Below are 20,501 nucleotides of genomic sequence, written 5' to 3'. Positions count from 1 at the left end.
ATTGCCTTCAAGCCAATTTTGAATCCAATCAGCTAGATCATCTTGGACTCTATGCGATCCAACCGACCAGACTAGCTCAGCATGTGGGACATTGTCCAAGAGAAAAGTTTCATTCAGCATTAAAAGTGAATATGCTTGCTTGGTCACAAACATCAACACTGTTGTTTTTACGTAGAACTCAAAACTTATAATTAGTCATAAGAACAGCAGCATTATTTCAGACATTCAAATTCTGGCGATGCTTTAATCTTCATTTACCAGATTTCTGACCAACGAAGAAAAATAAAAACAAGTCCTCAACCCTCACCTTCTGATGAGCTTGAGAACTCTGTGACGAGATGAATACTTCCAAACAAGCTCGACGGAACGCCTCTGGTAAACCAAGACCACGCTTGAGATGTTGGACAATGAGAACAGCTGCCCGAAGAAGTGAATTTATGGAGGAACTACCTTTGTGTTTAAAAATAAGTGTAAATAAAACAAGGTTATAGTCATCTATGCAAATACTTAATTTACAAGGTCATGATGTCATAAGGAATAGGAGGAGAATTAGGCCATTTGGCCCATCAAGTCTACTCTGTCATTCAATCGTGGCTGATCTATCTTTCCTTCCTAACCCCATCCTCCTGCCTTCTCCCCATAACCTCTGACACCTGTACTAATCAAGAATCTATCTGTGGCTTAAAAATATCCACTGACATGGCCTCCACAGCCTGCTGTGGCAAAGAATCCCACAGATTCACCATCTCTGACGAACGGAAACCAATAAACGCATGCAAGCAGAGCTTCCGATGAAATGTTAGAAAATGTAACAAAGATTGGCTGTCGTGGACGGTGAAGAAGACTGTCAAATATTACAGAGCATAACTTTAAAATCAGAGTGAAAAGTTTAAAGAAGATGTGAGGGACAAGTTTTTTTTTAAAAGTACAGATTGTTCGGTGCCTGGAACACGCTGCCAGGGATGGTTTGGAGGCAGCTACAATAGTGACGGTCAAGAAACTTAAATATTAAATAGTTATGTGAATAAGCAGGGATACAGAGCACATTACAGATAGAAGGGTTTAATTTAACTTGATTACTTGAGGGTTACCATTTAAACTCCCCTTCCCATTCTTATACTGACCTTTCTGTCCTGGGCCTCCTCAACTGTCGGAGTGAGGCCACACGTAAATTGGAAGAACAGCACCTCAAATTTCGCTTGGGCAGCTAACAACCCAGTGGGACGAACGTTGATTTCCTTAATTTCAAGTAACTCCTGCATTCCTTCTCCACCCCCCACCCTTCCCCACTCTAATTATCCTACTAGTCCCACTGTTCCCATCCTTGTATACCTGCTGTTAGCACATCTTCCCCAGCCAACATGGGCTATTATGGACTCCACCTTTCCTGAGGTCATCTGTTGCCGGACCTGTTTTGTTTTGGCCTTCTCTATCTTTCAGTCTGAAGATGGGTTCCAACCTGAAACATCTCCTATTCCATTACTCCAGAGATACTACCTGACCCGCTGAGTTACTCCAGCATTTTGTGCCTATCTGTGACATAAACCAGCAACTGCAGTTTCTTCCTATACATTACTTTAACTTGGTATCATGTTCGGCATCGATATCATGGACCAAAGGGCCTGTTCCTGCACTGTACAGTTCTATGTTCTGATACCGTTAAGTGACATGCCAGTGAGAACCAGTTTACTCAAAACCTCGAATTTGATTTGTTTAATTAATCGATCAACTGGGTTTATATTCACTGGAATTTAGAAGGATGAGAGGGATTGGACAGGCTAGATGTAGAAACAATTTTCTCGACATTTGCGGAATACAGAAGCAGGGGTCACAGTTCAAGAATAAGGGGTAGGCCATTTAGGACTGAAATGAGGAAAAACCTTTTCACCCAGAGAGTTGCGAATCTGTGGAACTCTCTGCCACAGAAGGCAGTGGAGGCCAATTCACTGGATGTTTTCAAGAGAGTTAGATTTAGCTCTTAGGGCTAATGAAATCAAGGGGTATGGAGAGAAAGCCGGAACGGGGTACTGATTTTTGATGATCAGCCATGATCATATTGCATGACGGTGCTGGCTCGAAGGGCCAAATGGCCTACTCCTGCACCTATTTTCTCTGTTTCCATGTTTCTTACCTACTGCAGTTTCTTTGATTTCAGAGTACAAAGTCATCAGCTGAGTACACGGTTGTTCTCCCATTAAGCCAAGCCCATGTAGTAACATTTTCATATCTTGTTCATCCAGAGGATCTGCATTATGCTCGCCTGTGATATAAATTTCAATGCCACGATTCCTCATGGCTCGGGAGATTTCCCCATGTGCCGGGTCCATGGTCATAAAAAGCCTGTTGCAAATAAAAACAATAGCATTTTAAATTAAAGCCTCAGCTCTAGGTTGAGATATTACCTTCAGCACCAATTCATTTTAATACAATTCATCCCAGCCAGTGGAAAGCATAATTTTAATAAGATCAAGCTCAGATTTTTTTTTAAATCATGAGAACCCTCTATTGTTAACAAAGGTGGTGAAGGAAAACATCACATCAAAACTAGGGACAGGGATTAATTGCACACCAGAGAATTGGGCATTTTCCTAGTAGCAGCAAGAGTCCAAAAAGCTTGTAGGGAGAAAGACAATTGTTTGCGAGAAAACTAGCAAAAACAAACAGTGGGTGCTTCTTAGAAGACATAGAGCATGGAAGCAAGCCCTTCAGCCCAACTCATGCACACCAACCAAGATGCCAATCCCATTTGCCAAATTTCTCTCAACCTTTCCTATTCAGGCATCTGTCCAAAATGTCTTTAAATGTTATTTTTCCTGCCTCAAGCAGCTTGTTCCATACTGAAGATAGACACAAAGTGCTGGAGTAACTCAGCGGGCCAGGCAGTATCTCTGGAGAAAAAGGATGGGTGACATTTCAAATCGGGACCCGTCTTCAGACTCGTGTGTTCCATATACCCACCACCTATTGTGTGAAAAAGTTACCGCTCGGGTTTCTATTAAAATCTTTCCCCTCTCACTGTAAACCTTTGGCCTCGGGTTATTGATTACCCAGTCATCGAGTCAGAGAGTGATACAGTGTGGAAACAGGCCCTCGGCTCAACTCGCCCACACCGGCCTACAATGTCCCTGGCAAGTGAGACTGCGCTTGGCCCATATCCCTCCAAACTTGTCCTATCCATGCACCTGTCCGTTTCATAAACGATGGGATAGTCCCAGCCTCAACTACCTCCTCTGGCAGCTTGTTCCATGCACCCACCCACCCTTTGTGTGGAAAAAGTTACTCTTCGGATTCCCATTGTCTTTTCCCCTTCACCTTGAACCCATGTCCTCTGGTCCTCGATTCCCCTACTCTGCGCAAAAGACTCCGTGCATCTACCCGATCTATTCCTCTCATGATCTTATACACCTCGAAAAGATCCCCCCTCATCCTCCTGCGCTCCCTGGAATAGAGACCCAGCCTACTGAACCTCTCCCTATAGCTCACACCCTCTAGTCCTGGCAACATCCTCGTAAATCTTTTCTGAACCCTTTCAAGCTTGACAATATCTTTCCTATAACATGGTGCCCAGAACTGAACACAATACTCTAAATGCGGTCTCACCAACGTCTCATACAACTGCAATATGACCTCCCGCTTCTATACTCAAAATGCTGACTGATGAAGGCCAAAGTGCCAAAACCCTTTTTGACCACCTTATCTTCCAGCGACTCGACCTTCAAGAAACCATGCACCTGTACTCCTTGATCCCTCTGCTCTGCAACACCACCCAGAGGCCTACCATTTACTGTGTAGGTCCTGCCCTTGTTCGACATCCCAAAAGGCAACATCTCACACTTCTCCGTGTTAAATTCCATCAACCATTCCTCTGCCCACCTGGCCAATCGATCCAGATCCTGCTGCAATCATTCACAACCATCTTCACCATCTGCAAAACCATTAAATTTGTCCTGTGCTAAAAGACTGTATTTACCCCATCTATTCCCCTCATGATTTTATACGCCTCTATAAGATCACCCCTCAGTCTCCCAAGAGGCAAGGAATAAAGTCTTAGCCTCCCCAACCTCTCTTTACAACTCAATCTCGAGTTCTGGCAACATCCTCTTCTCTGTAAGCTCTCCAGTTTAATGGCATGTTTCTTATAGCAGGGTGCCCAAAGTTGAACACAATACTCCAAGTTCAGCCTCACCAATTTATCTTTAGATAAATAAAAGGAACGCTAGACCCCCTGACGGTGAGACTGGAGAATCAATAACCTGGATGAGAAAAGTGCTTATGGCCGAGGACACTGCAAATATCTTCAAGGAGATCAAATGGGTTAAGGAAAAACAAAAAGCAGCTGGTATCTAAAGGTCTCTTTAACATTTAACGTGTTGGTAGCATGATGCTGCAGTCTATCAAAAAAAGTAGCCAGTCATTTGGAGACAATTAATGTAATCAAGCAAAATCAACATGGTTTATTAAAGCTAAATTAGGCTTGACAAATTTACTAGAGTTTAAGGATGCACTGAGTCTAATTGATTAAGGGAAACCCGCAGGAAATACATGGATTTCCAGAAGACATTACATTGTGCCACATGGAAAGGCAGTGCACAAGAGCTCATGTTATTGAGGGAAATTGTGTTCGGATTGACAATTGGCTATCACATTGAAGACCCTCAAAATATGTACATATTTTTCAGGCTGGAGATGCAAATGGAATTTAAAATCTCCAGCTAACGCTAATATAACAATGTTAAAATCTCCAATGGGATAATCCAGATGGGGGCCGAAAGAGCCATTAAGTTTGTAAATGCGATTTGTAAACGGAAACATAAAAATCTAGCTACATTAAAACTGGTTTATTTCATTATCCCTGAATTATCACCAAAAATGTTATCATCATACCTGAAATTTGGATGTGGTACAATAGTTGGGCTGGTGCCATCAATCAGTCCTCTTTCACCTATGGTCAGGACTCCTCCAGGTTCCAGGAGAGCATTAAGACGATCAAGCACAGAAGGACTGTTTAAAAGAAATGCAGCATACAACTAGCAACATAAATACATTTTACATTAGTAGTCCCCTGAATGTATCATCCAGAAAATCCCTTTCCAAATTGCATTGACAGAACAAGCCATTTCCCTCAACTTCCAAATCTATTGGTCGAATACCAAGCACGAGATGATAAAATATAGCTCTTCTGTAACAAATGTTTCCATAATACTAATTGGATACGACACCATTGATGAATTAGGAAAACTCTTTATCATTATGCGGGCCAAATTGTTCTAATGGTATTTCAACTGGGAACCAGAAACACTAAAAACAAAAATTTTGGAAATTGACAAGCAGAAAAAGGATGGCTTGGGAGAGAAAAAAAAAGTGTAGGAAAAAAGACTGTTTTTATTTCTATGTATCCTCCCTGCAGTAATGAAACACCATCTCTCAGCAATAGTGTCTGTTTCACCACAGGACATTGACAAGCATTCGCTTCTGTTGACACATGTGTAACTATACTCTATTAAATAGTGTAAAATAGAGACTTTAGTATTTTGAGCTTGCAGTAAAAATAAAGTTACAGCTATTGAAAAAGGCCTTTATTTTTGAAAACGTTCGGGAAAAAAGTGTGTTATTCATAGTCTGAAACTCTAGCTCCTAACCCCCTTATCCCCATTGACACGTTAGTTTTATATCACTACTTTATATAACACAAGGTTTCTTAGGAACACAACCTTTGCATTATAGAACACCACTGCATGTGATTAATCATCGAGCATTTTATAAAAATGCTGTTATTAAGAAGCTGTGGCAGAACCTTCAATGTTATCAAAATGTTAGTCAACACCAAGACAGATCTTACCTGCAAAAATTCACATTGTCCAGCAGTAGCCAATCTCCAGAATTTAATGCCTGCACAAGCATCCCATCAACCCATTCAAAAGTACCACGCTTTTCACCATCCAAAAACTGACTGCGTTGATGGTTGAATTGCTGGAATTCTGCAATCAATTCTTCAAATTCTAAAACACAACATTCAAGTCAAGACAAGACAAAATATTCCTGAGAAAGGCAGTCAATGTGCAAACAAAACTATTAAGCAGTCCAATTATAGCTTATGAGGTGACTAAGATGGTGCCCAACCCAGGTGACTATTTGCGTGCTAATCACAGAAGCAAATCTATAATCACATATTACAATCGCTCAACTTTTTAAAATCACTGTAAATGGCTCGACTGTAATCATGTATTGTCCTTCCCCTGGCTGGTTAGCATACAACAAAAGCTTTTCACTGTACCTCAGTACACCTGACAATAAACAAACTGAACTTATTTAATTTAACCATCAAATCACTTTTCCAATGCAAATACAGACCGATTACAATTAAAGCTCTCATCTGGCATAATCTCTGAATGATTGCTAAAATATTGTGTGTGTTCGCAGGTCCATCACTAACGACCCACCAAGATATGATCCATCTGTGCACAGATGAACAGTGAAAGCGCAGTGGGTACACAATGAAATCATTCCCCCTTCAAAGTTCTGTGGGTGCACAGGTGGATGTGGAAAAGCAATCTGCAGAAATATAAATTCCATCAAGAAGGAAAAGCCGAGGGACCTCACACCAGTCTTCATTGGCAAATTGGTGATGGAGAGAGTCAACAACTTGAAGTTCTGTGAATAAATATCTCCGATGATCTACCCTGGGCCCAGCAGTGATACAAGCACAAAAAAAGGTCCTCAACACCGTTACTTCCTCAGAATAGATAGGTCGCCGAATTCTGTACTGAACCATGATAAGCCAACAGTGGAAAACACACCGACTGGTGACATGATGGACTGTTTCGACAATCTAAACAGTCAAGAACAAAGGAGGCTGCAAAAAGTGAAATAGACATTGCCATCGCTATCTCTCATTATCAATGGGATCTGCAGGAAGAGCTGCCTCAAGGACATACTAATGTCAAAGACATACCATCCTGGCCACACTGCTATCATCAGGAAGGTGGTACAGGAGCTAGAGATCCATTACCAAATTCAAGAACAGCTTATTTTATCAGGTCACAAGTGATAGTAGAATTAGGCCATTTGGCCCATCAAGTCTACTCCGCCATTCAATCATGGCTGATCTATCTCTTCCTCCTTGCTCTGCTCCCGGACTTTTCAAATTGACTACTAGCTTCCTTTTGGCGCTCTTTTTAAACTGCCTGTTCAACTGTAATTAGCACTTACTTTTCTTCTCAGCCAACGGGCGTCCTTGCTCTGCTCCCGGACTTTTCAAATTGACTACTAGCTTCCTTTTGGCGCTCTTTTTAAACGGCCTATTCAACTGTAATTAGCACTTACTTTTCTGCTCAGCCAACGGGCGTCCTTGCTCTGCTCCCGGACTTTTCAAGGGTGGTGAAGGTGTGGAATTCTCTGCCTCAGAAGGCAGTGGAGGCCAGTTCGTTGGATGCTTTCAAGAGAGAGCTGGATAGAGCTCTTAAGGATAGCGGAGTGAGGGGGTATGGGGAGAAGGCAGGAACGGGGTACTGATTGAGAGTGATCAGCCATGATCGCATTGAATGGCGGTGCTGGCTCGAAGGGCTGAATGGCCTACTCCTGCACCTATTGTCTATTGTCTATTATAATAATAATAATAATATAATAATATTCATTTATTGTCATTGCAACGAGTACAACGAAATTAAAAAATAGCCAATCCTGACGTTGTCCTAACCCCATTCTCCTGCCTTCTCCCCATTACCTCTGACACCCGTACTAATCATAAGTCAGGTTGTCAGACACCCTGCACAACTATACTAAATCACGACGGACATTGCAGAACCATTGCTGCTTTAACTACTTGGTTTTTTGCACTTTCATGGTCTTACATTTGCTGATCATTCATTGTATATTTATTTTTGTTGTTGCCTCCAAATTGCCTCCAAAAAACTTGTAACCCCACAAAAACAATGCAGAAATGACTGCAACTCATTTTTTTCAATTTTGCATTGTTAATTTTACTTTTTTAAAGATTTTTTTAAAAAGAGATACAGCACAGAAACAGGCCCTTCGGCCCACCTTGTCCGCGCCGCCCAGCGATCCCCGCACACTAACACCACCCTACACCCACTAGGGACAATTTTTACATTTGCCCAGCCAATTAACCTACATACCTGTACGTCTTTGGAGTGTGGGAGGAAACCGAAGATCTCGGAGAAAACCCACGCAGGTCACGGGGAGAATGTACAAACTCCGTACAGACGGCGCCCGTAGTCAGGATCGAACCCGAGTCTCTGGCGCTGCAATCACTGTAAGGCAGCAACTCTACCGCTGTGCCACCGTGCCGCCCAAATATAAATATTCTCAAATATACCAGAATCTTCTTTCCAAAATATTTAAATAGCAAGCAATGCAGAATTTTAAAATGTGTTGCCAAATCTATACATAACTCAGAAATAAATATGTACCTGATGACGAGAGTGTGTTCAATTTGTTGTTGAACTGGTGAAGAACGGCAAACAAATCTTCTAATTTGTTCACTGCATCGGAGGAAATGCCAGTACTGTGTTCCTTATCAAGTGACTGAGAATAGCTCGTCAGGAATGAATTCCAGAGTTTGAGAAGATTACTGCATTCATGGAAAGAATCCAGAGAGAGCAGCATATTTTTGATGATGGCAAGGACAGCATCTTTCACCTTCCCAATTAAACTTTGCCAAGGACGTAAAATATCAACCTGCAAGCACAAAAGACCACTTAAACATACGACACTTCGCAACCACAGGAGATGCAACATCTGCCCCTATACCTCCTCCCTCAACTCTGTCCAGGGATCCAGACTGTCCTTTCAGGTTAGACACAGGTTCACTTGCACCTCCTCCAACCTCATCTACTGTATCCGTTGTTCAAGGTGTGGACTATTAAACATCGGCGAGACCAATCGTAGACTGTGCAGTCGTAGAAATCCTATCTGATTCATTTGAAAATATTTTTAAACATTTGATGACTCTGGGCTTACATTCACTGGAGTTTGGAACGATGAGGGGGGACCTCATTGAAACTTACCGAATAGTAAACGGCCTGGATAGAGTGTATGTGGAAAGGATAGTTCCACTAGTGGGAAGAATCTTGGACCAGAGGTCATAGCCTCAGAATACAAGGACGAACCTTTAGAAAGGAGATGAGAAGGAATTTCTTTAGTCAGAGGGTGGTGAATCTGTAGAATTCATTGCCACAGACCGGTGTGGAGGCCAGGTCATCGGGTATTGAGGTATCAGCGGAGATTGACAGGTTTGTGATTGGTAAAGGTGTCAAACATTATGGGGAGTAGGCAGGAGAATGGTGTTGAGAGGGAAAGATAGATCAACCATGATTCAATTGCAGAGTAGCCTCAGTGGGCCAAACGCCTAATTCTGCTCCTATCACTAATGAACTAGTAAACTTATCAAGGGCCATTTGACTCTGAAATTGGCTTGCTGACAGGAGGCAAGGGCTTATTTTTGGCAATTTGGAATGACTAATGTCTGGTTTATCCACAAGTATGCTATATGATAGGACCCTTGAAAGTACCAAGGAACAAAAGATCCTTGGAAGACATGCCCAAGGGATTCTTGCCTTGATCATTCAGAGCAAAGATTAAAAGCAAGGGGTTACAATCCAACCGTAAAAAAACTATTCAGGTCAGGGTTGTGGAACTGTGCACCATTTTGGTCACCATACTATAGAAAGCATTTGGCTGCACTGGGAGAAGCCACAGAAGTGAGTCAACAGCATGTTGCCTATTATGAATCTTTTTAGACAAGAGGAGAGACTGGGTTTGTTTTCCTTATAGCAGAAGAGGCCAAGGACGACTCATTTAGGGTACACAGAAGTCTTAAGGACATAAATTAGGAAGAGAATGAGAAACTTATTTCCCTCAGACAGAAATTGGGAGGGTGGTTGAAATTTGGAACACGCTGCCCAAGAGGGTAGTAGAGGCAAGTACATTCACAGCAAGTCTTTAGGCAAGTGATGTCAAGTGTTGGAACAAATAAGTAGTACAGATTGGCACTCGATGGACAGCAAAAGCAAAGTGGGCTGAAGGGTCTGTTTCGACATTGTACACCCAAGTCTAAGAAAAGCAAAGTAAAACAAAAATTAATCAATCATGATTGAAAACTTTAATCTTTTAATACCATTATTGTCATATTATATGAATATTATATGATAATATTATATGATAATACCAATGACAATAAAGTATCATTCATTCATTAACATTCTTGTATAAACCAACTATATATAGTCTAGCGAATGCTGTGGGGAAGCTGCAGAAGATACGAGTAAAGACTACACCGTATCTAAATCCGATGTCTCAAACATCCTGGTTAGAAATAACCTGATAGTTTCAGCAAGCAATATTAGAAACTGGGAAAATAGGTGCAGGAGGAGGCCATTTGGCCCTTCAAGCCAGCGCCGCCATTCATTGTGATCATCCACAATCAGTAACCCGTGCCCGCCTTCTCCCCATATCCCTTGATTGCACTAGCCCCTAGAGCTCTATCTAACTCTCTTTTCAAGTCGTTTATTTGTAACATACACGATGTGCAGTGAAATGAAAGTGGCAATGCCTGCGGATTGTGCAAAAATAGAATTACAGTTACAGCATATAAATTAAAGTTAATACAGAGAAGACAAAATTTAGTCCCTGGAGTTATAATAGTTAACAGTCCTGATGGCCTGTGGGAAGAAACTCCGTCTCATCCTCTCCGTTTTCACAGCGTAACAGCAGAGGCGCTTGCCTGTCCGTAGCAGCTGGAACAGTCCATTGCTGGGGTGACAGGGGTCCCTCATAATCTTGCTTCTACTGCCCTCTGCGGCAGAGAATTCCACAAACACAACTCTCTGGATGAAAGTTTTTTTCTCATCTCAGTTTTAAATGGCCTCCCGGCAATTTTCCCGGCATGAAGGCTGGGGAACTGCAATAAAAGTTAGTGTGCCATGAAGTTCAAAGTCGAGGTGCAAAGGAACAACACCAGCAACCACCTCAAAAGGCTTGGGACTTTGGCATGGTATTTCAAACTCTCTCGATAGTTTCAAGGGGATACACTAGCAGTTCCATCAAGGCTAAACAACTGCGGCAATGTACAAGACTCAGACCAAAGATAGACACAAAATGCTGGAGTAACTCAGCGGGCCAGGCAGCATCTCCGGATTGAAGGAATGGGTGACGTTTCGGGCCGTGACCCTTCTTACTCCAGCATTTCGTATCTATCTTTGGTGTAAACCAGCATGTGCAGTTCCTTCCGACACAATGTACACGGCTTGTATATCTCACCTGTTCAAATCCACCAAGTAGTTCTGTGGTGTCCATGGCACTGTTCATTGCCATAACCTTTAAATTCTGTCCTGTCAGGAGGGCCAAGAGCTGAATTAGGCTGGATTTCCCACTGGCAGCTGGTCCCACCAAAATTACCATCCAGCTCATCTGAGTGCACTTCATGACAGACTCCAGCGGTTGGAGGGAATGGTGAAGAATGGACAGATGTTTGCTCGACATGGGAACGTTGAAAGCACAGCGTGAGAGGATAGAATAACCAACCTGAAACAGAAGGGCGACAGCAAGGGTTGTGAACATTATTTTTCCCCATTTTTAAAAATACACTAGCAAAGCGGGCCCGTTGGGCCCGACCCCACACCCCCCATTCTCTCCTCCCCCAGCCCCACTCTTACTCTCCCCACACCAGGGAGGGAGGTGTGGAGGGATTGGGGGAGGGAGGGGGGGAGGGTGAGGAGAGATGGGGGGGGAGGTGTGGAGGGGGGAGGGAGGGGGGGGAGAGAGGGTGGGGAGAGGGGGGGGGAGGGAGGGGGGAGAGGGACCTCCCTTTCCCGTTGGGCCCGTCCCCACACCCCCCATTCTCTCCTCCCCCAGCCCCACTCTTACTCTCCCCACACCAGGGAGGGAGGTGTGGAGGAGGGAGGGGGGGAGGGTGAGGAGAGATGGGGGGAGGTGTGGGGGGGGAGGTGTGGAGGGGGGAGGGAGAGAGGGGGGGGGAAGGGGGGAGGTGAGGAGGGAGGGAGGGGGGAGAGGGGAGGGAGGGGGACCTCCCCTTTTCCCAGTACCCCTCTTTCCCCCACCACCAAGTCCCCTCCGCACGACCCCTGTTGTCCCACTCCCCAGTGCCCATTCTCAGACCCCCCCCATTTTCTCTCCCCCAGACACACTCTTAGCATCATTGTTACAAGGGCGAGCTCTTGTCACATGGGCATTTTGACGTCACACGCTGAAGGCAATGGAAAAAACGGCTGGATTTTTTTTTTTTTTACTAAAACGTCCGTAACTTAAAAAATACACGACCGAATCAAATAAAAAAAATCATTTTCCAGCAGCCTTCAGCGTGGTGATTAAGGCGGTGGCGCTACGGTTCAGCGTTTTTACCGAAATCGGCCGAAATAACTGAGAGAAAAAAAGTTTTGACTTTTAAACCTCTAACTTAAAAAATACACGACCAAATTAAATAAAAATATCATTTTCGGCAAGCGTCCAGCGGTGTGATTAAGGCGGTGCAAAAATTGTGGCGCTGCGGTTTACCGTTTTGCCGTAATCAGCCGAAATCAGCCGAAATCAGTGATAGAAAGATAGGTACATGTAAATTTAAAACCTCTAAACACCCAATAGCAGCTGTGATAGAAAGATAGGTACATATATACAAGATCTGAGTTTTAATAGTATATAGATAATCTTGCTACTTGAGCAAATTGAAGTTCTCATAATCAAGTCACATACCTGAACCTGCTGGGGTGTGATATGGAATTTTCTGGACCCGATGTAGGGATGCAATTGAATTTCATGATCACCAGAGAATGTTTCTTTAAATACAGCAAACATCTTGGAAAAAATAAAATATAAAATTAGTGTAGAATACAAGCTTGTTTATTTCACCAAATTTTGCAAATTATGCAAATCTTGGGGAATAATCTCAGTTTAGGTGCATCTGCCCTGTAACCTTAGCAGTTTTAAGGCAAGTGGGGGAAGGATTTAAGGAACCCAAGGAACAACTTTTTCACTCAGAGGGTGGTGGATATACGAAATAAGCTGCCAGGGGAGGTAGTTGAGGCACGTACTATAACAGTATTTAAAAGACATTTGGACGGGTACACGAATAGTAAAGGGTTAAAGGGATATGGGCGCAACAGACAGTAGAAGGCCTTTGATAAAGTACCACAGGGTAGAAGACAAAAAGGTTTTCAGAGGTTGGCAAATCTGTGGAAGTCATTGTCACACACGGCCGTGGAGTCCAAGTCTTTGGGGATTTTCAAAGTGGAGATTGACTGGTTCTTGATTAGTACGGGCGCCAAAGATTGCAAGGAGACGCAGGAGAATGGGGTTGAGAGGGAAAGATAGACCAGCCATGATTGAATAGTGTAGTAGATTTGATGGGCCGAATGGCATTATTCTGCTCCTATGATGCATGAACTTATGAACGTGGGCAGGTGGGTCTAGTGTAGATGGGGCATCTTGTTCGGCATGGGCAAGTTTGGCCAAAAGGCCCATATCCGCACCATATGACTCTCTATTCTTAATATGATTGATGAGGCTGTACTACCACCTGCTACAACTACAGCTGAAAACTGGGGAAGAGACAGTTACGCATCCTCTGTCATTTGGCAAAACTCAAAAATGAAAACGGAATAAACTTTAATTGTCATGCATGCTGCAGTACGGGGAACAAAGGCAATCGCAGAGCAAAAAAGGCTGGCAAGAACTACAAGTGAGGAGTATCAGCCATGGTTAGAGCTAGTCAACCTGTGAGGTTGACATTTACAGCAGCTGCAGACAGTATAAAAAGACAGTCAGAGAAAACAGAGATATTACATTGATCCATCCTGGAGTACAAGCACAACTTGGCCCGAGTGCCGGAACATAGGTACTAGTAGCAGCAAAATAGACACAAAATGCTGCAGTAACTCAGCAGGGCAGGCAGCAACTCTGGAGAGAAGGAATGGGTGATGTCTTGGGTCGAGATCCTTCTTCGCTCGAGTAGCAAGGGTATTCAGTCTGCAGCTCCACTCAGGATACAACATCAATTGCATAGTTAGTGTCCTTTTAGCTACTGCTAAAGACGCGCCTTATTTGACTTGAATGAGAGATGAAATTGCTGTCACCATATGAATGAAAAAAAGAAACATTTTGCTTTGGATATCATGGACAAAATGAAGTTAAAAATGTAACATATTCAAGTTCTGCAGTTGTAAAGCTGATTTGACAAAGTTAACAAGGAAACAAAAACAAATTTTAAATGGAGCTCTGATTCTCAAGTTCAAACAGGAGGCAAAGGAAGGAGAAACCACAACTTAACTACCCCAACCGTAAAGGACATATCATTGCAGAGGTTGGATTTATTGCAATAATTGACTGAAAATAAATAGAAGCTGTAATAGAGTGTCATTCTTACATTCCTCCTGTCTGCTTCCATTCTCATTCGGTCTGCATACACCAAAGCAACATGTTGGCCTGGATCGTAGCACCCTGGCATTTGGTCTACCAACATTAATTGGCACCATCGGAAGAGATCACGTAGGTTAAACTCCCACGGTCCTCCTTTTTGTCCCCATTTCCTTTCTACCATTACTTCTTGGTTAACCTTTAACAAAAAGTAGTTTGAATGCCAATGAGTATTCAACTTAAGAACTCATTCAAACATGAATCATTAAAGTAAAAATAATGCCTTACCTTATGATTAAAATGAACCATTTTACTGATGATTTTTTTACCAATAGCAGGAAAGATCGTGTCAGCAATATACTCCATGTCTGAAACTGAAAGTTGATCCACATAAACCTGCATTTAAAAAAATCAATATTAGTTTTAAACAAAGTACATTGGGCACAACACACAAAGTAGCAACCAACTTTCTGAATTATCACAAGCAAGAGAAGGAATTGGTTCAGGTATATTTTCTATTTGGTACTACCAAATTACTTAAATGCAATGAATCAGTGAAAACTTAATACAATTTTGCAAATACTGCAATATAAATAAATTACTGCTTTTGTACAAAATGTCGGTCCTGATCCGACTTTGGGCAGCAACACTACTGTAGTATTTAAACACAATGTCCAAACAAGATACACTGCCAAGTGTGACACAAAGTGCTAGAGTAACTCAGTGGGACAGGTAGCATCTCTGGAGAGAAGGAATGGGTGACGTTTCGGGTCAAGAGACAGACGAATGGTCTCGACCCGAAACGTCACCCATACCTTATCTCCAGAGATGCTGCCTGTCCCGCTGAGTTACTCCAGCATTTTCTTCCTATACAATGCTGTGTGGCATGTTAAATGTAAATTAAATTGAACGACTCCCTTTAGTCAGGCACACATTAAAGAAAGATCCTGACCAATCTTCACATTTAAGGTTAAAACAACTAAACAGGTCATAAGATAATTTGGCATTGCAGAGTTTCTGTGGGGCTTTGCAAGCCAGTTCCTATATTGTCCCTCATTACCAGTGTGGTTATTGTTCAAATGTCCCTCCCGCAATACGCATGTTTATGGGGTGTCTTTGGCTCTGGAAGTAAAATGTATAATTGTATAATTTTTAGGCTATTTGTGATTCTGGTAACAAATGTTTGCAGAAATCCCTGAATTAAACATTAGGGAGAGGCAAGTCCCCCAAATGTTGCAAACTGCATACCAAATAACCAGATAATGTTGCTTTAAATAGTCTTGATTATTCAGAATTTTTGGAAAGAGCAATTTTTTAAATATTATATGAACGACAAATTTCAGAAAAATTCCAAAGCTCAGCTATTCAAATTAACGCTGACAAGTTAATGTTTTGAACAAACACTTAATTATTATGCAGACAGTAGGTCAACATCCAAATAAAACCAGTCAGGTTTTTTTCCTGTATGCCAAGTGGCTTGCGAGTTTCCACAATGACCCACGTTTTCTGCCAAAACATCAAAATATACTCATTCTCTTGCCTCACCTGAGTGAACCTGTTGAGAAATGACTTGGGGAGGCCTTTCCTTCCACCTCCTTGTCTGTAAGGATTCTGGCAGGCAAAGATCTTGGTCTTCGTATGTTGCACTCTAAAGTGAAGTCCCAGCTCAGGAATAAAAACCTCACCACGATGGTCAAAGCAAGCATTCAGTCCCTCCAGTACAGATTGAGACGCCAAGTTTAACTGAGAAAAATAAATAATTCCAGTTACTTCATTCCATTTTTAAGTTTAATGCTAGACAAAGTTATTGAGTGCCATTTTCCTCCTTACACATGTTATTCATAACATTGTTGAACAACACAAACACTGCATCGTCTATATTCTCTGTATGCATCATTTCATTCAATAATAAATTAAATATTGGATCAATATGGCATCAACCTTTAATTCCCAAACTTTCTATCAGGGCAAGCAGAGACATTAGTTGTGTCGGAAGGAACTGCAGATGCTGGTTTATACCGAAGATAGATACAAATTTCTGGAATAACTCAGCGGTCAGGCAGCATCTCAAGAGAAAAGGAATGTGACTTGTAGCGTTAATTTGAATAGCCCTTCTGCAGATTGATTTTATGCCCAAAGACATTAGTTCGTAATTCCTGGGCCTTCTACATCTAATTATGGGAGAACCTCAAAATAATTGTTTGCACACAGAGCCTTCACAATGACTACACCAAACATCAGTGTGTCTTAGGGGATGCAGTCCTGCACCCAGTAAAGTGCCAGCTAACAGCTTTTAATGACTGATAGATGCTCACGCTGAAAGATCAACAAGCTCCAGGCAGACCAAGGTATTTGTGTAAGAAGGAACTGCAGATGCTGGTTTAAACCGCAGACACAAAAAGGTGGAGTAAAATGTCCAAAATTCAGAATTTTACATCAAAATTCATAATATGGCGCGTAATGCAACTTTTCAGCAAAAAAATGTATGCATGCCAAATGCGTGCAAGCGTTGCGCTACATTCATGTGTGGAAAACAACTATTATTTCCAACAGTCTGTAGTTCTTGGACTACATGTACAATGTCAGGCCTAACATGAGTATATTCTACTATTATAGAACGGTTATTGAACATAGATACTTTTTACAACAAAGAAAAAATTGTTTTTTTTGTTTTTTCTATTTTGCTTTTTCCTTACACATCCCAATTCTCTTGGTATTGAATAAAAGAACAATGGTAATAAAATGTATGACTAAGTTATGAAGAAAGAGTTTCATTTAAAAAACTGCACATACCTAATTTAATTGAAGACATACTTGCTCCAATGGTCTTCAACAGCAAATCACAACAGTCCGTCCCCTCCAACCCTACTCCCCCCCCAACTCCCTCTCCCCCAACTCCCTCTTCCCCCCCACCCCCCACCTGTCCCCCTACTGCCCCCACCCGTCCCCCTACTGCCCCCACCCCTTTCCCCCCAAATCCACTCCCCCACCCCTCCTCTCCCACTCCCCCCCTGACCCCCACTCTTCCTCCCCCCCTGACCCCCACTCCCTCCTCCCACTCCACTGCCACCCCCCCCCCCCCCATCCATCCCCTCTCAACATCAACGGGCCTCACGCTCCGCAGCGAGGCCGGGCCAGCGGCGAGAGGCAAGGTGAGGCCGGGCCAGCGGCGAGAGGCAAGGCGAGGCCGGGCCAGCGGTGAGAGGCGAGGTGAGGCCGGGCCAGCGGCGAGGCGACGCAAGGCAAGACCGGGCCAGCGACAAGGCGTGGACGGGCGAGCGGCGAGGACAGCAGTGAGGCAAGTACAGCAGCGAGGCGTGGCGAGGCGAGGCCGGGCCAGCGGCGAGAGGCGAGGTGAGGCCGGGCCAGCGGCGAGAGGCAAGAGGCGAGGTGAGGCCGGGCCAGCCGCGAGGCGACGCAAGGCGAGACCGAGCCAGCGACAAGGCGAGGCTGGTGGCGAGGCGAGTACAGCGGCGAGGCGAGTACAGCGGCGAGGCGAGGCGAGGCGAGTACAGCAGCGAGGCGAGCCATGTACAGCGGCGAGGCGAGTGGCGAGGCAAGGCATGTGTTTTGCGGAAAAATGTGAGGCGAAATCGGAATGGCGGAAATGAAATAAGAAAGTGGAAACTTTCCGCCAAATCCGGAAGGGTTGGGAGGTCTGCTCCACTGCCTTCTGTGGCAGAGAATTCCACACATTCACAACTGAAGAAGCTTTTCCTCATCTCAGTCCTAAATGGCCTACCCATTATTCTTAAACTCTGACCCCTGGTTCTGGACTCCCCCAACATCAGGAGCATTTTTCCTGCATCTAGCCTGTCCAATCGTTTAAGAATTTTATATGTTTCTATAAGATCCTTACGAGTTGCTTGTACTTATTCCATACCCAAAGAGAACAGGCACTCTGCATTCAAAGCAGAAATTAAAAGGTGCTAATCGTGGAAATATACTCAGCCCACAAGATACTGCAAATTCATCATAACAATTGATCAGTACCCACCTCGTCTAAAACAATCCAATGTCCAGCCTTCAAGGCTCCAAGCAGAGGACCATCTCGCCAGGCAAATTGTCCACCTTTACCACCCTCCACAGGCAGGTCTGTCCCAAACAAATCAGTCACGTCCTATAGAAACAGAAATCATGCTCAATTTTCAAAGCAATGGGTCAAAATTACAATTCAACCAAGCAGCAGAAATACGGCATCAGAATAATGTTTCTCATTTATGATTTCGCACATATCTCAGGTTCCAAATTACCTCTAGTTCCAAACAGTGATTTACTCACTTACCCCAGGAGTATTTAGTTTAATTTAGAGAAACAGCATGTAAACAGGCCTGCCCCCCGCCCCCGAGTCCACGCCGATCAACAAACACATGGACACTTGTTCTATGTCATCCCAGTTTTTCCATTAGGGGCAATTTACAGAAGCCAATTAACCTGCAAGCCTTTGTAATGTGGAAGGAAATCAGAGAATGTGGAGAAAACCAACTGTCAGAGAGAGAATGTGTAAAGTCTGCACAATCAGCACCTGTAGTCGGGATTGAACCTGGGACTCTGGTGCTGTCAGGTAGCAGCTCTACCGCTGCGCCGCATTGGTTGCGATTAACGGTCATGTACCCATATTAAAACACCGACAAAATTTCAAAATCTATTAAATGCAAGTACAAGGGATCCCAGGTCCTTCTGAATGCAACACTTTTTGATCTTCAGCCATTAAAAAAGTATGCTCAGCACTTTTTCCTATCACACATTGGGGCATGGATTTGTGCAGTAAAGTGGCCCCAGTGTGAAAGATCAACCATGATTCACTGACTGGTTGAGCAAGTACGAGGGACTGAATGGCCATTCCTAATTTTACAGATCACAAGATTAAATATTTCCATAACAAACTTACTGTTTGCTCAGAAAGGTTAATTCGGACTAGTTGGTTTCCTGAAGCCTTTGCCAGAGCTGCTACCAGGCTTGTCTTGCCAACTCCTGGTGATCCTTCCAGGAGAATTGGCCTGCTTAACCTCAGGGCCCGCAGTACTCTCTGAGCATTCATCGCCGTCGTGCCAGCGTTCAATGCGTAGTCATCAAGAGCGACACTCTCTCCGCCTGTCCCTTCTGGAAACATTAATACATGGTCATTGTTCCTAAACACTCAAGCTATAAATCCATTTACTCAACAGAAGGGAAAAAAAAGAAATTGAACAAAATATTAATTAAATGATTTTTAAAAATAAGAGAAGCATTAATAATTTAGGATGCAAGACTGGGCTTACAACAATAAAAGAATAAACGCTACCCATGCTACATTAAAAAGTATTTCAGCTGGAAAAGATGCAGTTAAAATAAAAAGACACTGTGTGGGAGGCACAGTGGCGTTTCTGCCTTATAGCATCAGACCCAGGTTCGATCCTGACTACTGCTGTTGTCTACACGGAGTTTGTATGCTCTCCCTGTGAGTTTTCTCCAGATGCTCCGGTTTTCTCCCATACTCCAAAGATGTAGAGGTTTGTAGGTTAATTGGCATCGGTTACATTGTAAATTGTTCCTAGTGTGAAGGATAATGCTGATGTGCGGGGTGATTGTTGGTCAGAGGGACTCAGCGCAAAGGGCCTGTTTCCGCACTGTATCACTAAAGTCCAATCAAATCCACTAGCAGAATCCAAGAATGCAACCATTCTTGCGGGAGGAAGAAAACAGTTTTGCTCCTACCACAAAGTCATACTAGAAATTAGGCCCAGCTGATAACGGTGATCCATGCAAGAACAGAATCAAAATTGTAATTTGCTTGATTTTTTAATACTGTGGTCTAAAAACATGGCTTCAAAATCTTGGAGAAATAGTAATCTGTTGGCAATGAACAGTCTACTTGCTATACGACTTGGTTGAAGAACAATTTTAATTTTTAGTCAATACAAACTTGAGGGAACAACTCCATTAAAAAAAACATAAGTGTTTTAAGATATTACTTGCTGAAGCTGCAAACAGTTGAAAAAGTGGTTGAGAAAGCACAAACGAACCCTGGGTCCTATAAAGAGGCATTGAACCTATCAGCAAGGAAGAACCAGCTTTACAAGAATATTTTGGACATAGATTGTTTAGTTGGTAGGAGGCAGATATAGCTATACTAG

The 20,501-nt window shown here is 43.1% G+C and overlaps 1 protein-coding gene across 1 annotated transcript in view; it reads right to left on the bottom strand.

The window, feature by feature from the left end:
- mdn1 (midasin AAA ATPase 1) overlaps nt 1-20,501 on the bottom strand; it is a 166,041-nt gene that overhangs the window by 92,094 nt on the left and 53,446 nt on the right. Inside the window, exons 36-47 of the mRNA XM_078399789.1 lie at nt 19,277-19,488; nt 18,383-18,505; nt 15,931-16,128; nt 14,674-14,781; nt 14,396-14,584; nt 12,727-12,828; nt 11,278-11,541; nt 8,430-8,697; nt 5,840-5,999; nt 4,885-5,001; nt 2,132-2,340; nt 308-450 (exon numbers count right to left, since the gene is read on the bottom strand). Of these exons, the coding sequence (XP_078255915.1) occupies nt 308-450; nt 2,132-2,340; nt 4,885-5,001; nt 5,840-5,999; nt 8,430-8,697; nt 11,278-11,541; nt 12,727-12,828; nt 14,396-14,584; nt 14,674-14,781; nt 15,931-16,128; nt 18,383-18,505; nt 19,277-19,488 (2,093 nt within the window). The remainder of the gene's footprint in view (nt 1-307; nt 451-2,131; nt 2,341-4,884; nt 5,002-5,839; nt 6,000-8,429; nt 8,698-11,277; nt 11,542-12,726; nt 12,829-14,395; nt 14,585-14,673; nt 14,782-15,930; nt 16,129-18,382; nt 18,506-19,276; nt 19,489-20,501) is intronic.

The sequence above is a fragment of the Rhinoraja longicauda genome, chromosome 5, assembly GCF_053455715.1.
Source record: "Rhinoraja longicauda isolate Sanriku21f chromosome 5, sRhiLon1.1, whole genome shotgun sequence".
Lineage (NCBI taxonomy): Eukaryota > Metazoa > Chordata > Chondrichthyes > Rajiformes > Arhynchobatidae > Rhinoraja > Rhinoraja longicauda.
Note: the sequence above shows the minus strand (reverse complement) of the source record. Positions and strands in the feature narration are given on the sequence as shown.